Source organism: Pristiophorus japonicus, chromosome 6 (assembly GCF_044704955.1).
Source record: "Pristiophorus japonicus isolate sPriJap1 chromosome 6, sPriJap1.hap1, whole genome shotgun sequence".
Taxonomy (NCBI): Eukaryota; Metazoa; Chordata; class Chondrichthyes; family Pristiophoridae; genus Pristiophorus; species Pristiophorus japonicus.
The window spans coordinates 218,874,167-218,892,668 of NC_091982.1; the positions used below are offsets into that span (position 1 = coordinate 218,874,167).

The 18,502-nt window shown below is 44.7% G+C and overlaps 1 protein-coding gene across 7 annotated transcripts in view; it reads right to left on the bottom strand.

Moving 5' to 3' along the window:
* Positions 1–5,054: 5,054 nt before the first annotated feature.
* Positions 5,055–18,502, bottom strand: part of pxylp1 (2-phosphoxylose phosphatase 1) — a 274,822-nt gene continuing 261,374 nt past the window's right edge. For all 7 annotated transcript variants that reach the window (XM_070882368.1, XM_070882365.1, XM_070882367.1 and 4 more), the window contains 2 exons: positions 15,711–15,850; positions 5,055–6,087 (listed from right to left, as the gene is read on the bottom strand). In XM_070882368.1, coding sequence (XP_070738469.1) covers positions 5,156–6,087; positions 15,711–15,850 — 1,072 coding nt within the window. In that variant the 3' untranslated portion in view covers positions 5,055–5,155. The remainder of the gene's footprint in view (positions 6,088–15,710; positions 15,851–18,502) is intronic.

An 18,502-nucleotide genomic window follows, 5' to 3' on the forward strand; every position in this document is an offset into this window, starting at 1 on the left:
AGGCTGACACAGGGAATGAAAGGTGCAGCGACAGAAAAAGCTATCGAGAGCACCACTTGGCGGGCATAAGATTTTTCGGGTTTAATTTCGAGGGAGGTGGGGGTCCTAGCGGTGCACGTATTGATGACGCACTCATGGCCACTCGACTCCACCGCATGGCCGCCGCAATCCAGCAGTAACGGGTCTTTTTCAGGAGCTGAATTTCGGCCCCATTATGTCATATTTTTTAAGTAGAAATATGCATGTTAATCTGCCTCCTCCAATTTTATATGCTCATAGAATCATAGAAATTTACAGCATGGAAGGAGGCCATTTTGGCCCATCGTGTCCGCGCCGGCCAACCAACAGCTATCCAGCCTAATCCCATTTTCCAGTTCCTGGTCCACAGGTTATGGCTCTTCAAGTGCTTATCCAAGTATTTTTTTAAATGTGGTGAAGGTTTCTGCCTCTACCATCCTTTCAGACAGTGAGTTCCAGTCCCTCACCATCCTCTGGGTTAAAATATTTCCCCTAAATCCCCTCTAAATCCCCTAGCAATTACTTTAACTCTATGCCCCCTGGTTGTTGACCCCTCTGCTAAGGGAAATATATCTTTCCTATCCACTCTATCTAGGTGCCTCATAATTTTATATATCTCAATAAGGTTTCCCCTCAGCCTCCTCTGTTCCAAAGAGAACAACCCCAGCCTATTCAATCATTCCTCATAGCTAAGGTCATCCACCTTGGAAAAAAAAACAGTAAAAGGGAATATTATTTGAATGGGGAGAAATTACAACATGCTGCAGTGCAGAGGGACCTGGGGGTCCTTGTGCATGAATCCCAAAAAGTTAGTTTGCAGGTGCAGCAAGTAATCAGGAAGGCGAATGGAATGTTGGCCTTCATTGCGAGAGGGATGGAGTACAAAAGCAGGGAGGTCCTGCTGCAACTGTACAGGGTATTGGTGAGGCCGCACCTGGAGTACTGCGTGCAGTTTTGGTCACCTTACTTAAGGAAGGATATACTAGCCTTGGAGGGGGTACAGAGATGATTCACTAGGCTGATTCTGGAGATGAGGGGGTTACCTTATGATGATAGATTGAGTAGACTGGGTCTTTACTCGTTGGAGTTCAGAAGGATGAGGAGTGATCTTATAGAAACATTTAAAATAATGAAAGGGATAGACAAGATAGAGGCATAGAGGTTGTTTCCACTGGTCGAAGAGACTAGAACTAGGGGGCACAGCCTCAAAATACGGGGGAGCCAATTTAAAACCGAGTTGAGAAGGAATTTCTTCTCCCAGAGGGTTGTGAATCTGTGGAATTCTCTGCCCAAGGAAGCAGTTGAGGCTAGCTCATTGAATATATTCAAATCACAGATAGATAGATTTTTAACCAATAAGGGAATTAAGGGTTATGGGGAGCGGGCAGGTAAGTGGAGCTGAGTCCATGGCCAGATCAGCCATGACCTTTTTGAATGGCAGAGCAGGCTCGAGGGGCTAGATGGCCTACTCCTGTTCCTAATTCTTATGTTCTTATGTTCTAAAATTCTGCAGTCCAGCCAACATCCTCGTAAATCTCCTCTGTACCCTCTCTAGAGCAATCATATATTTCCTGTAACGTGGTGACCAGAATTGTACTCTAGCTGTGGCCTAACTAGTGTTGTATACAGTTCAAACATAACCTCCCTGCTCTTGTATTCTATGCCCTGGCTAATAAAGGCAATTATTCCATATGCCTTCTTAACCACCTTATCTACCTGGCCTTCTACCTTCAGGGATCTGTGGACATGCACTCCTTTGTTCATCTACAGTTCTCAGTGTCTTACCAGTTATTGTGCCTTGTTAGCCCTCCCTAATGCGTGACCTCACACTTCTCTGGATTGAATTCCATTTGCCACAGTTCTGCCCACCTGACCAGTTCATTGATATCTTCCTACAGTCTGCAGCTTTCTTCTTCATTATCAACCACATGACCAATTTTTAAACAAAGGTACAACATTAGCAGTTCTCCAGCATTTAGGGTTAGGGTTAGGGTTAGGGTAACCCTAACCCTAACCACTCCTGTAACCAGAGAGGATTGAAAAATGATGGTCAGAGCCTCTTCTATTTCCTCTTGCTTCTCTTAACAGCCTAGGATATATTTCATCTGGGCCTGGGGATTTATCCACTTTCAAAGCTTCTAAACCCCATAATACTTCCTCTCTCACTATGTTTATTTCATCTAATATTTCACACTCCTCCTCTCCGATTGCAGTATCTGCATTGCCGCTCTCTTTTTTGAAAACAGATGCAAAGTATTCATTTAGAACCAGACCCATGTCTTCCGCCTCCACACACAGATTTCCTTTATGGTCTCGAATCAGTCCTACTCTTTCTTTAGTTATCCTCTTGCTCTTAATGTATTTATAAAAAATCTTTGTGTTTTCCTTGATTTTACTTATCAAATTTTTTTCATGCTCTCTCCTTGCTTTCCTAATTTATTTTTTAATTTCACCCTAGCACTTTCTGTACTCCTCTAGGGTTTCTGCAGTATTGAACCCTCGGTATGTGTCAGAACCCTCCCTTTTTTCTTTATCCTACCCTGTATGCCCCTTGACCTCCAGGTGGCACTAGATTTGTTAGTCCCACCCTTTCTCTTTAAGGGAACATACTTGCTCTGAACCCTCAGGATCTCCTCCTTGAATGCCTCCCACTGCTCTGACACTGATTTATCTGCAAATAGCTGTTTCCAGTCCACTTTAGTTAAATCACATCTCAGCTTAGTAAAATTGGCCTTTCCCCAATTGAGAACTTTTATTCCTGGTCTATCTTTGTCCTTTTCCATAACTACCCTAAAGCCAACTGAATTATGATCACTAGCACCAAAATGCTCTCCCATTGATACCTCTTCCATCTGCCCAGCTTCATTCCCTAAAACTAAGTCCAGAACCACCCCTCCCTTGTTGGGCTTGCTACATATTGGCTAAAAAAGTTATCCTGAATGCATTTTAGGAATTCTGCACCCTCTCTACCTTTCACACTAATTCTATCCCAGTTAATGTTAGGTTCGTTAAGATCCCCTACTATTACTGCCCTATAGTTTTTGCACTTCTCAGAAATTTGCCTACTTAGTTGCTCTTCTATCTCCCTCTGACTGTGGGTCTATAGTACACTCCCAGCAGTGTGATTAATTAATGAAGTGTCTGGAAACAGAATGGGGCTGAAATTGCCCTCCGCCCCTCTTGGGGCGCATTATTCGAATTATGACCGCCTGGTGCAAGTCAGAAGGAAAAGCCAGAAAATTTGTTTCTTTATCTCTGACACCGCCTCCCAGCACTTTGGGGCGCTGGTGGAGGTGCTGTAGGGGTGGGATCAGGTATGGAGCAGAGTAGTGATGACGCCAGTGCGACACGGATGTGCCGCGTCACTTAAAGGGGAGGGATGCTGCGAGGCCCTCGTTGAGCCCACTGGGCCACCAGGAAGGATTTTGGCCAGGCCAGTGGCCTGATAACCAAGAGGGTGTGCCAGGCGGCCTGGCCGAACTAGCGGCCGACATTGTTGGGCCAACGCAGGAGTCAGCCGACAATTAAAAATAAAATGGCAGCCACAGCAGTGCGCCCTCCCCTTTAAGGGTGGCCACACCGCCCAGCCCCTACAGCTTCCTGCCTCGCAAAGCAGTAGGGGTACCGACCAGTGGCGGCCACGCTCCCGCGGGGCAATTTTCCCCACAGGGCAGAAAAGGGATCGGAGCACCAAGCCGAGTGGAAACACAGGCCATGGTGGAAACCTGTTTCCACCACTCCTGGTCCAGGGGCAAATCCGGATGGATCACACCATCCGCCTGCCCCTTGTCAGAAAGGCCTTACCGCTCCATTAATGCCTCTTTACCAGCCCCATTACCAGCAACATTTGGCCATGAAAGCTGCTGTATTTTTGTAAAAACTCAACTGATTCACTAATGTTTTTTTTAACAGTAACAGATTAAAGAGTGTACAATACAAGTTTAATGTCTTCAAAAATTCCAGAGTTATCAGATTATAAAGTTATAGGGCTAGATTTTCGGTTGTCGGCGAAAACGGTAGTTTTACGCCAAAATTACAGTTTTCGCTGTGCTACCATTTTTAGGCCTAAATTTCACCCTTTACTTTTGCGCCGGTAAACTCAGCGTTGCACGAGGATTCGCAGCGCAACCCGCAAATTTTGGCAACTTTAATCCGAGGCCGATAGTGCTGCAAGAGAGGCCTGGGGGGGGGGGAACAAAAAAAACAAAATTGCAAAAAACATTCATAAAAAATTCACTAAACCCCAAATAAATCGCTGAAAAATAATTAAAAATAAAAACGTTAACTGACCTTTTTTGCAGGTCTTCATATTTACCCCTGCTGGCAGGGCTGCACCGCAGGTTTGACCTGTCGGTATTCTGGGCGTGGCGGAGAATGCCGAATTTACAATGGTAACGCAATCAGCAGCATGGCACACCGTTTCACGTTGGCGCACCTCTCCCCAGTGGTACGTGGAAGCGCCGCCGCAAAAAGGTGCCCAAAGATCCAGCCAACCGAGTTTTCACCGCGGAGGGTCAAATTATGGCGAAAACCCGGTCGCAAAGTTGCCGAAATTCTAGCCCATAAAGTTGCATCAGGCATTTTTAATTCAAGTGAAGGAAGGCCTGACCTCTTTTAACCATGTCTCTTAGGTAAGGTTGGGAGACTCGTTACCAACTGAAAGCAACCCTGTCTTCCTCCACAAGGATTCAATTCTAATCAGCATTTAAAAGCAAAATACTTTGGATCCAGTAAATCTGAAATAAATAGAAAATGCTGGAAATACTCAGCAGGTCGGGCAGCATCTGTGAGTGAGTAACAGAGTTAACGTTTCAGGCTGATGACCTTTCATCGGAACTCCTATGATTCATCAGCGTTTAACTGCTTTAAGTTACCATGGCTTGTTTAGCTTCAGTGGAATCTGATAATATCAAACATGAGAGAATCTGGATTAATAATCAAGTCCCTGAAACACAGCATCATATCGCATAACGGCAGAATAAAATTCATACAATCCACATGATACTTTATTGTCATTGGAAATAAAACAACTCTGCTATTGGGAAAGGAATGTTGTCATCAAAATATAACAGCAGGTGTTCAAATCATGTAACATCTAAAACACACAACACATAGCATTACATTGAGGCTGAAATATTCAAAACATCCTTCTGTGGCATGCGTCATAATAATTTGTGCTGTTAAAAATTGCAAACATGTCCTTTCTTACAAAATTTAGAAAATTTTCAAAAGGACACAGGAGCTGTTTGGAATGTGTTTTGTGCCCATAGCAGAATGAGGTTCGGGGCGTTACATCATCACCGTTATAAAGAATACGAATAAAATTATTTTTTTTGTCCTTTTCGTTTTGCCAAATTTCAAAGACTATTCGGGCACCAAATCGAGGGAAACTGGCATCAGTAATGCCCAAAGCACTGAGCAGGGGTGCCACTGTGACATCATGGGCAGAGTAGAGCGCAAATATCTCATCCTTTCTTCCTTGAGCGATTCGTTGCATGCGAGTGACAGTCTGGTTTAAAATCGGATGGGTTGCAAGCAGTGCATATTTATAATACAATTTCTTCCTCTGCCTGTCTCCCTCATCCTCCAGCTGATGTGCCTTGATGACTTTAAAGTGGTTCAAGTTAATGCAACCATGTTCTGTGCACGGAAATGAGACATTGTGACAGAAATGGCACAGCAGGGAATCAATGGGATTAGCTGCTCTTAACTGCCTTGTGGGAATCCCCACGATTTTTGCCATGTCTATGTATGTTTGTTCCAACAGGCTGTTCTTAACCCGCAAGTTGTACTGGCGCCGTTGCTCCTCTTCCAGATAGTGATTACGCATTGGGCAGTCACAGTTGTTAGAGCAGAAAATGGTGCTCCATTGGTACCGAATGTGTATTTTCCCCCAATCAAATTTTGGTAGTAGACTGTACAGCAGAGCTAGCCCACTCTGCAGTGTCCGGCTTTTTCCTGTTGATTCCACATAAAGTTGTTTCATTGCCCAGTTGTCAGACAGCAGCTTGTGTTTCTTAATATAAGTGTCGCGCAAATGGTCCCCATTCAGGAGATGCTGGATAACACCTGCAAGCAAAAAAACTGAGATTGTAAAGAACCATTTCTAATGCTGTGTTCAAACAGCTGTTTGAGACTTGAATTGTTTTTTTACACTTTGCCCTATTCCGGTGGTAGCCAGCAAGGAGCAACAGGAGTTGCTCAGTGTAAAGTGAGATATGGCACTTTGCATTACAATCATTCATTAGGACATGGGCCACACCATCACACATTTGAGTAACAAAATATTCAACAGCTTGAATACTGCTAAACATCCTCAAACCTAGCCAATGCTATATTTATGGAGTAGATCAGGTTCATTGAATCATAGAATGATACAGTACAGAAGGAGGCCATTCGGCCCATTCTACCTGTGCCTGTTACGGCTTTTTGAAGGAACTATCTAATTAGTCCCACTCTCTTACTCTTTCCACATTACCCTGTAAATTGTTCTGCTTTAAGTACTTATCCAATTCTGTTTTGAATCTTATTATTGTATCTGCTTCCACCATCCTTTCAGGCAGTGCATTCCAGGTCATACAACACGCTGTACAAAAAATGTTCCCTCATGTTGCCTCTGGTTCTTTTGCCAATCACCTTGAATCTATGTCCTCTGGTTACTGACCCTTCTGTATTTACTCTATCAAAGTCATTCATGATTTTGAATATGTCTATCAAATCTCCTCTTAACCTTCTCTGCTCTAAGGAGAACAACCCCATCTTCTCCAGTCTCTCCACATAACTGAAGACCCTCATCCCTAGTATCATTCTAGTAAATCTCTTGTGCACCCTCTCCAAGGCCTTTACATCCTTCAAATGGCATCATCAGGGCCAGACTACAATCTTAACCCCAGGTTTGTGCGTACAGCAAGAGCAGTTTTTTTTTAAAGCGCTGTTTCCTTGTAGGCCAGGAGAGGCAGATATGCTCCTTCAGGCCCCACGCAAGGACATTTCGAGCCTTTCCTGCCCTGCTCTTCCATCCCCACCAAAATATCCAAAGGCCTTCCTAAATACTTACTTTAGTGCCTTGAAGCTATTGATGATGGCCTCCTGCTGCCCAAAATCCTACTCCTGCCCAACAACTACACAGCTCCTTCCACAGGGATCAGACAGGAGATGCCTTTTTTTTTTGCAGATGAGGTCCAACAGTTAAAATGTCCCCAGCCTCATGCGGCAGAGGGCCAAGGATCATTTAATGTATGCACCTATGAGCATGCTCACAGGTTTGTAAAGCTGTTGGGCACCCTGTGCGGAGAGCAGCGGGTAGGTCCGAGGGCCTCCTTGTAAGACTGCTCCTGGGCACGGCCAAGGTTGCCATCAGCCGGTCCAGGCAGCGGGCAGTCGAGGGGGTCGTTCAGCCTGACTGCCTGCCTCTCTTCCGTGCTTACATCCGGGCCAGGGTGTCCCTAGAGATGGAGCATGCAGTGTCCACCAGTACGCTCACGGCCTTCCGGGAGAGGTGGGCGCATTATCACCCCCGGCAACCGAATTTTAATTTGATTTTACATCGGGGGGCACTTGATCTAATGTTTATTTTGTTCCCCCCCCCGCAAAAGAGTTGTAAAGCTGTTGCATTGTGAGTGGCTTAGCCAGTCACGTGATGTTTACAAGACTCAATAAAACCCCAGTCAGTTGGGTCTAGGTCATCCACAACGAGGTATGCAGTTGTGAGCCTAATGGATGAACTGGAAATGTGTAGTGTGATTGTTAAACCTTTATTAATAAAGCAATGAGTTCTTAATAGCAATGTGTTGCTATGAATTCTTAAGCAAAGAACCCATTAAGCAAAGACATTACAGATCACATTCACTGCCCCTGGCCCCACCAATCACACTCTTCCTTAAAGTTGGCCCCAGCATGTCAATCTTCTTCTAACATCTTTCATAAAGAAATAATATACAATAATACATATATATCTACATAGACAGTCGTAAACTACGGGGTAGATTTTTAACTTGCCGCCTGGGTAGAAAACTGGCATGGCAGATCAGCTACCCACGAAAGAAACTGTCGACTTTCATTTCCATTACGACCAATCTGCCCCATGTTAATTTTTAATTGTCATGCTAATCTAATGTTCTAGCACAATAAGGTATTCCAACAATGTACAGAATTTTGAAAAGCAGACAGCAACTGCTCCCAATGTGCATTTCCCCTCTCTTCAGACAAGTTATAAGCTGCTAAGAGTGCTTGAATTTAGAATTCTGTTTCAAGATATCGTTTGTTGCCTCATGCATGCTTTTTACTGTCCAGTAACAGCATATCAGCAAACACCCTCAATTCACAAGATTTACTCGAAATATTTTTTTCATATTCAAATGGATATTTTGGCATTTTGAACTGGTCACTGTCATAAATAAAAGCATGAAGGTCCACACTTGGCCCCAATTTTAATGCTAGGTGGATTCTCTCTTCAGGCCCGAGTTAAAATTACAGTTGGGTCCCAATGATGTCACCGGGCTACAACATGCAACATGTAAGGAAGGATCCTGTTGACTCTGGGCAGGTGTCCTTGCAGCCTGCTCAGGAGAGCAAGTTAAAATGGCAGATGTTGCGATTATGGGGGCTTTCGGACAGATGAGAGCAAGGGTGATTTTAACTGCCTTACCCCTGAGCTTTCCCACAAGCACACAAAATACAAGAAGGAAATGGAGCATCATACATTCCCTATACTAGCATCAAAGCAATGCCAGCAGCATGCCACAGTCAGGTATCAGTCTATAGAATCAATGCTTACTGTTATGAAAGTTTATGGATTACAGCATTTCTCAGATATTTAAGGATGCAGCACAGTACCATCATTTTGACATAATAACCAGAGTTTTTGGAGTGTTCATGCAGCAGCATTTCACATTAAATTCATGGTCTAAATAAAAAAGGGAAGGTGGCTCAACCGTGGCTATCAAGGGAAATCAGGGATAGTATTAAAGCCAAGGAAGTGGCATACAAATTGGCCAGAAATAGCAGCGAACCCGGAGACTGGGAGGAATTTAGAACTCAGCAGAGGAGGACAAAGGGTTTTATTAGGGCAGGGAAAATAGAGTACGAGAGGAAGCTTGCAGGGAACATTAAGACGGACTGCAAAAGCTCCTATAGATATGTAAAGAGAAAAAGGTTAGTAAAGGCAAACGTAGGTCCCCTGCAGTCAGAATCGGGGAAGTCATAACGGGGAACAAAGAAATGGCAGACCAATTGAACAAGTACTTTGGTTCAGTATTCACTAAAAAGGACACAAACAACCTTCCGGATATAAAAGGGGTCAGAGGGTCTAGTAAGAAGGAGGAACTGAGGGAAATCCTTATTAGTCGGGAAATTGTGCTGGGGAAATTGATGGGATTGAAGGCCGATAAATCCCCAGGTCCTGATGGTCTGCATCTCAGAGTACTTAAGGAGGTGGCCTTGGAAATAGCGGATGCATTGACAGTCATTTTCCAACATTCCATTGACTCTGGATCAGTTCCTATGTAGTGGAGGGTAGCCAATGTAACCCCACTTTTTAAAAAACGAGGGAGAGAGAAAACAGGAAATTATAGACCGGTCAGTCTAACATTGGTAGTGGGTAAAATGATGGAATCAATTATTAAAGATGTCATAGCAGCGCATTTGGAAAGAGGTGACATGATAAGTCCAAGCCAGCATGGATTTGTGAAAGGGAAATCATGCTTGACAAATCTTATGGAATTTTTTGAGGATGTTTCCAGTAGAGTGGACAAGGGAGAACCAGTTGATGTGGTATATTTGGACTTGCAGGAGGCTTTCGACAAGGTCCCACACAAGAGATTAATGTGCAAAATTAAAGCACATGGGATTGGGGGTAGTGTGCTGACGTGGATTGAGAACTGGCTGGCAGACAGGAAGCAAAGAGTAGGAGTAAATGGGTACTTTTCAGAATGGCAGGCAGTGACTAGTGGGGTACCGCAAGGTTCTGTGCTGGGGCCCCAGCTGTTTACATTGTACATTAATGATTTAGACGAGGGGATTAAATGTAGTATCTCCAAATTTGCGGATGACACTAAGTTGGGTGGCAGTGTGAGCTGCGAGGAGGATGCTATGAGGCTGCAGAGAGACTTGGATGTTAGGTGAGTGGGCAAATGTATGGCAGATGAAGTATAATGTGGATAAATGTGAGGTTATCCACTTTGGTGGTAAAAACAAAGAGACAGACTATTATCTGAATGGTGACAGATTCGGAAAAGGGGAGGTGCAACGAGACCTGGGTGTCATGGTACATCAGTCATTGAAGGTTGGCATGCAGGTACAGCAGGCGGTTAAGAAAGCAAATGGCATGTTGGCCTTCATAGCGAGCGGATTTGAGTACAGGGGCAGGGAGGTGTTACTACAGTTGTACTGGGCCTTGGTGAGGCCACACCTGGAGTATTGTGTACAGTTTTGGTCTCCTAACTTGAGGAAGGACATTCTTGCTATTGAGGGAGTGCAGCGAAGGTTCACCAGACTGATTCCCGGGATGGCGGGACTGACATATCAAGAAAGACTAGATCAACTGGGCTTGTATTCACTGGAGTTCAGAAGAATGAGAGGGGATCTCATAGAAACGTTTAAAATTCTGACGGGTTTAGACAGGTTAGATGCAGGAAGAATGTTCCCAATGTTGGGGAAGTCCAGAACCGAGGTCTCAGTCTAAGGATAAGGGGTAAGCCATTTAGGACTGAGATAAGGAGAAACTTCTTCACCCAGAGAGTAGTGAACCTGTGGAATTCTCTACCACAGAAAGTTGTTGAGGCCAATTCACTAAATATATTCAAAAAGGAGTTAGATGTAGTCCTTACTACTAGGGGGATCAAGGGGTATGGTGAGAAAGCAGGAATGGGGTACTGAAGTTGCATGTTCAGCCATGAACTCATTGAATGGCGGTGCAGGCTCGAAGGGCCGAATGGCCTACTCCTGCACCTATTTTCTATGTTTCTATGTCTAAGACTCACCCCAGAATGCCCCAAAAGTTGATTGTGTACATGCCTAAAATGCACAACAGTGGAGCACTGAGCACTTGTGCATCAATGTGTGGATCCCTTACTGGTGTATGTCACAATCTGGCAATACTACAACAACATCATGTCAAATTTGTACCATTTCACAACATTTCTCTGCCTGTAATTAATAATGAAATCTTTCCTTGGCATATAAATTAGGTTTAAATATTTGCATTTTTTGCTATCCTATGTCACTAGGGCATATAATAAAATAAAAGTTGGAGGGCAGAGGAACAGCTATGATTAGGGAAACAGCAGCAGAACTAAGTTTCAAACAGAGTGTAAAGTACCATTATTGAACTACACAAGAACGTAATAATAGTAAAATATGTTTAGCAGCACTTCAACTGACAACTGTGGATCTTGCTTTGATTTGAGAACTTTCGAGAGGATAGTGTAAATATATATATGCAACATCCAGAAGTATCAATAAGTATGAATTATGCATACCTAGATATTAATACCTCTATGCCATTAGTCAACTGTCATAACTCAAAGAGTGCTATTGACAGATAGGGTTAGAATTCCCGCCAAGGTGCTCCCAATCCCCTGCCATAATTTTGATGGTAAAACCCTGGGGAAGAAAGGGCTTATGACATTTCTCTGATCTGCTGCCAAGTCACAATCTGAGAACTCCAGTGGAGATTCTACCTCTCACCTATCACCTCCCCCCCCCACCCCCTCCCCCAGCATTATATGCGTGTGGAAATGATAAGCTCAATAGCCTATTGTTGAAGAACTTTAGCTCAAATCCATGAGTTAAGAGCTAGAAATTTGACTAATGCTTTCTAAATATGGGGAAAAATAATGCTCATTGTTTATCCTTGGTTCTACATTTTGTAGCAGTGATACATTAAATCTCAGTTACTGAAACTAAACCATATATTAAACATAGGAAATGGTAATAGGATGGTAATGGAACAAGTAAAGAAACAAAAGATGGAGCTAGAGGAGGCGTAAAGAACAGGTGTAAAGGCCTGTCATTTAAATTCTCTGCCCCACTCCCACTCTGACCTCACTGTCCTCAGCCTCCTACACTTTTCTAATGAAGCTCATATTTTATTTCTTTACTTGTCCCATTACCACCCTCTTTTGCCATGCGCCATCATGCCTTTTGTCATTTATCTCTCCTGCCTTCGACCCTATCACAGACCTTCCCTTTTGTTCTTTCCTCCCTCCTCCTTTCCCTGCTTCTGTACTTGCTTTAAACCTGTTACATCACTAACTTTTTGCAGTTCTGATGAAAGGCAATCAACCCAAAAAGTTAATTTTGTTTCTCTCTCCATAAATGCTGCCTGACCTGCTGAGTATTTCCAGCATTTTCTGTTTTTATTTCAAATTTCCTTTTTCTGCTTTTGTCATAAACATACGGACTGATTTTCCCCCCATCTGCCTGGCAGATACTTGACAGGTAAGCAGTTAAAATGCCTCATTACTTACCTGCCCTACATCCACCAGGATCCCGCTGTTCTGCTCTCCTGAATAAGCAGCAAGGATTCTTGCCCAAAGTCAGCAGGATCTTTTATATATGCATGTCAGGTCCTGATATCATTGGGACCCAACTACAATTTTAACTTCGGTATGTGGTTTCCTGCCAGGTCAACGCAGGACAGAAGAGGGCCAGCCCCAGAAGAAGCTGAAAAAAATAAGTGTCTTTTTTTGTTTGTGGGCCAACAGGAGCAGGAGAGCTCCATGGAGCTCCACAAGGAAAGGGTGGGCTTCCTCTGCCCCAGACTCTACCCCCTCTACTTGAACGCATGATTCCATCACATATCTTGTGTTCGCGGACGGTCTCTGAATTGCACGACTTTCCACCACTTCCTGCCGACTCCCCTGCAACATGCACTCCCATTCTTTGAAGCATGAAGTTAGCTGGTGGGATTTAAATCTGTTATAATCGGCCAGGCCTCAATCTGCCCTGGACAAGTGGGAATTTAACTCACCAGTGTGTTTTCCACTGGAATCCCACTGCCATTTAAAATCCAGGCCATAGATTTATAGGCATGCTGAGGCACTTAGGGCCCAAGTTTCGGGCTGTGCCCGTTTTTCGCGCCACAAAGTGCGCCTAAAAGAAACGTACCTATTCTCCGGCTCCCTGCAGGCCCTCTGGAGCCGGGCGAGGCGCAGCACGAGCTGTGGGGCGCCGAGCCAGGTTCCTGCGCTGAAAACAGTGCCGGGGACCTCTGCACATGCGCACTACAGTGGGCGCGCATGTGCAGTAGTTCCAGGCACCCAAAACTGTGGGAGGGGCCCGAAGCACGCAGCCCCTAGCCCTGGCCGAATGGCCTCACTGGATCTGCGTGGATAAGGCTCCTCCCACCTGACCGGACCTGACCCGACCCCTGCTCTCCCCCCCCGGCGACCCGATCTCTGCTCCCCCCCCCACTCCCCGCCCCGACCCGACCTCCGCGACTCTCCCCCCCCCCGACCTCTGCGACTCCCTCCCCGGACCTCCGTGACTCTCCCCCCCCCCCGACCTCCGCGACCCCCCCCATCCCCCCAGACCCCTGCAACTCTCCACCCCCCCGGACCTCCGCAACCCCCCCCCCAAGACCCGACGCCACCTACCTGTAAATCCAGCTCGAAGTCTTGGGCCCTGCTATTCAGCCTCCTTCTCTCCCTTCCTTCCTTCCTTCTTCTCTCCCTCCCTCCCTCCTCTCTCCTTCCCTCCCTCCCTCCTCTCTCCTTCCCTCCCTCCCTCCTCTCTCCCTTCTCCCCCCCTTCTCCCCCTCTACCCCTTCTCCTCCCCTTCTCCTCGCCCCTCCTTTCCACCTCCCACCCACCCACACCCCCTACTCCCCCGCCACCCCCTCCCCCCCTACTCCCTCCTACCCCCCCACCCGCTCCTTCCCCCCCACCCTCTCCTCCCCCCCCTCATCCCCCCCACCCCCTTCTCCCCCTCCCCCCCACCCCCCTTCTCCCCCTCCCACTCCCCTTCTCCCCCTCCCCTCGCTGTCAGAAACACAGACACTGACAGACAGAGAGTGAGAGACACACAGACAGACAGACAGAGAGATAGAGACACTGACAGAGACATACTGGGGGGGGGGCGTCCCAGCACGCTGTTGGAGGACTCCCGGTGCTGCAGTCGGTAAGTAGAAAATGTTTTATTTATTGATTTTTAATTTAATTTTTTATTTTTTATTAATTATTTTTGATTGATTTATTGGTTGATTTATTGATGTATTTATCATTTATTATTGATGATGGCTCTTTATTTGTAAAACTGAAGTGTTTAATGTTCGCAAACTTCCCTTTAAACCCCTTCTCCCCCCCCTCCCACCCCCATTCCCTACACCTAATTTGTAACCTACGCCTGATTTTCTAAAGTGTAGACAAGGTTTTTTCGAAAGTACAAAAATCTTCACTTATTCCATTCTAAGTTAGTTTGGAGTAAGATTTCACTGCCTAAACTTTGAAAACAGGCGTAAGTGGCCCCTTTTGAAAAAAAAATTCTGTTCCAAAGTGAAACTGTTCTAGCTGGAGCAAACTAAATGCCGAGAATTCAAATTTCTAAGATACTCCATTCTAAACCAGTTGCTCCAAAAAAACAGGAGCAACTCAGGCCGAAACTTGGCCCCTTAGTTTCCTGTGATCATCATAGTGTATGCTCAACTGCAATTCCCTGTTTTGAGCAGCCTAAACCCTTGCTGAATTTGATTCATTTAATTGTCAGATGCTATAACGGAAGAACTAAAGGGCAAGTGGCAGAAAATGAATGTATTTAAATAACACAAAAAGCATCAGGAAGCTTTGAGGTCAAAACAGGGCAGATTCAGCAGTGAAAATAAAAGTGACAGTTTTTTTTTTAAAGATACATGCTTAGTGAATGTGGCTATAGTCCAGTAAAATAGCAATAACATTGTATATGGACACTCCCATGTTATTTGATAACAAATTTAGTCTGACCACAGATTAACATAATGGTTACAGAACATAGTTTGCTCAATGGCATTTTTCACTCAACACCGTGCAGCACATTCATTTTGTGTGTTTATTTGGTTCACCTAAAACACACCTAATTTAACTAATTCAAGTCCTGTGGCATTTCTCATGGGTCAAAAGAATGAGAATACACAACCACATGTGTTGCAGCAGTTCAAGAAGGCGGCTCACCACCACCTTTCCAAGGGCAATTAGGGATGGGCAATAAATGCCGGCCTTGCCAGCGACGCCCACATCCCATGAACGAATAAAAAACACACGTATTGAAGTTGGTAAATATGCACGATTATGCTGAATTTCAACAATAGAACAAAAAAAATCATAAATTTATCTAAAAAAAAAATTACTGGACGGCTGAGGTGAGGATGAAGTTGACAATTTTACTTACCTGCTCCCTTTCTACATTATTCACTCAAAGGACAATTTACTTCAAGACCAATTTAACAATGAAGAAATACTGCTACATTATGTATACTACCCCTAGAATGTTTAAAAAGTGATAGACAAAAAAAGTTTAATATACCAATGGTGACTGTTCTCACACTCCCACTGCTGTAACACTGAGGCATCAAACTCTCTCCATAGACCTACTCGACATTCTGCCCTCTATGCCACTATAGCAGCTCATGCACACCCCACACTGAGGCAAGATTTGTAACTTGCACAGTCAGAAAATTCACATTCACCTAAAACCCCTTCCTAATTTGCCAAGTAGTTCACCTGTTTGGGTCAGTTCCCCCATCTCACACACGGTGTGGCTGGGGAGGAGTGCAATGTTGTTCAAGGGGCCATCCAGTTGACCTTTAGCAGCGTTGTTCCTATTCTTGATAAAGTTTTCCAGCAGCCGGTGAGATGGTTCCCTTGCAACAGAGAAAAAGAACTATATTTAATATTCCTGGCCAGAAATGGAGACATTTAATAAGCATTAACACGTTAATCCACAGGGACCTATTTTGGAAAATCTCTGCCTTTCCTCCCTACATCATCTGTTCTCATCCTGCAGTAGTTAACTTTCATGCTGTTTGTATACTGCAAGCGGAGATTTTCTCTCGTTTAAAAAAATAATAATTTCCTCTCCATTCTCCAGAAGACACTGATTCCTGCTGGCTATAAATTGAATGGATGCCAACAGCCGTCTACTATCTTGCTCAAAAAGCCATTCATGAGTTCTAGCAAACTATTCCGCCATTTGGGAGCCGTGCCAAATCTTGTTTGCAACTAATATCTTCATCCGCACTTTCACACAGGAGTCACTGGACAGCAGTCAGGAGTAGTAACATTGTTTGATTTGCCCATCCCTAGCCAGGGACACTCAGCTTAACAGTAGCTCTACAGCCTTCACGTATTGTTCACGACACGCTCCTTTCAGCGGCAAAAAGCTGCTCATTCCATTTACGCAGACTGAACCAATAATGTCTGGATTTGCTGTCCAGGAGAAAAGGGAATGTTTATAGTTGTTGAAATAGACTGCAGTTCTCAGAAGTAAGAGCATGCTGGCTAAATAAGGCCAACAAAACAAGCTGACAATTAGCCTGTAAACCCATAGGGCTGGATTTTCCACTTGTTGCTGGGAACCGGAGAACAAATTCAATTGGGAAGGAAGTAAAGCTGAAATTGGAAAGCAAGAATGTAGGAAGTGAATTTGTAAGACTGAGGAAATGAGGGTTAGTAAGTAATAATCAAGGAGGTCTTCCTGTGCTAGATGGTAAATACTTCAATGCAAGGAGTATAGCAAATAGGGCGGAAGAGCTGAGAGCACAGGTAGACAGAGACATGGCTGAAAGAGGGGCAGGTTTGGCAGCTCAATATTCCTGGTTACAGGATTTTTAGACTGGACAGAGGGGAGTAAAAAGGGATGGGGGGGGGTGGAGGGGTCATGGTATTGATTAAATATACCATTACAGCTGTGAGGAGGAATGATATGGTAGAGGGATCATCAAATGAGGCCATATGGGTCGAACTGAAAAATAAAAAGTGGCGATCACACTGCTGGGCTTGTATTATAGATCCCCAAACAGTGGGAGAGAGAAAATGAGCAAATATGTAGGCAAGTTTCTGTGAAGTCCAAAAACCATAGGGTAGTAATAGTAGGGGATTTTAACTATCCTAATATTGATTGGGACAGATATAGTGTGAAGGGTATATATGCAGAACAGGTCTCCAGTCATCCTGGTTAATCCTTGCCACTGGACAAAGACCTAGCTCTGTCAAGTCCGTGTGGTGGCTGATGTGCAACAGTCACCACACATTAAAAAAATCCACGTACAGGCACCTTCCACCCCCTCAATTGGAGTTCAGGACTGGAACATCAGGTCCTTCATTGAAACATCTGTGAGCTCATGTGGAAGCAAGTCATCCTCATTCGAGAGACTGCCTATGATGATGATCTATAACCTAGCTCATACCAGGAGAGCAGGTCTAAAGGTGCACGATGGGAAGGAATAGAGTTCCCTGATTACACATTGGCATAACTGCTGACTAACATGGTCGGACCAGACCAGGGCAATAGCTGAGATATTAATGAGAGGTTAAAGGGTGTAGCCTGGCTTTGGGGGGGCGGGGGGTAGGTGGAGGATATCTGAGAATAACATGAAAGAAATAAAAATAATATGGCAGGGGCTAGAAATTCGCCAACTTTGCAGACCATGTTTTGGCGATATTTCACCATATTTGGCGAAAAACTGGTCGCCGGGAACTTTGGCCACCTTTTTGCGGCGGCACTTTCCATATACTACCGTGCAAGACCCGAAATAGCATTTTCTTCAAAAATTTGCTTCTCCACAACCATATTCTGCAGAATACCAACAGGGAAAAACCTGTCGTTGCAGCCCTGCCAGCAGCAGTATGTATGAAGACCTGCAAGCAGGTAAGTTAAAGTTTTTATTTTTTAATTCTTTTTCAACGATTTAGTAGCTCAGGGTTTTGTGAATGTTTTGTGCATTTTTTCCCCCCAATTTTTGTGGGGGGTTTTCCCCCCTCATAAGGCGCTATCGGCCTCGGGCTAAAGTTGCTGAAATTCGCGGTTTGCGCGGCGAATCGTCGTGCAACGCCGATTTTTACTGCTGCGCAAATTAAAGGTTGAATATCTGGCCTACCAACGGCAGCGAAGCGAAAACGGTAATTTTCGTGAAAAAAATACCGTTTTGAAAACCGAATTTCTAGCCCTAGGACATTCAGCAGATTTGAGGAATGAGTATCTGAGCCATCCAGATCAGTCCCCACTTCATTCTCCATTCTGTACTGAGTTAGATTATCTCATTGGGCAGTGGTGTGGATGCTACTGTTGGCCTCAGTGCTCCTTGAGTAGGGAAAATCAGCTAAGGTTTCTGCTTCTGCCACCCTGCTGGAAGTTCCCATTTGTCGACGTCAGGTGATGACAGGCTCAAGCTCTACTGTGATGCCCCCATGGTTGAATTGTCAGATCTCGTTAATTGTTTCGGTTCACAGATAAAGAATGACCACTTGTGGAAAGTTTTGGAAGGTGATCAGTGCCTATAGAACCATACTCCAGC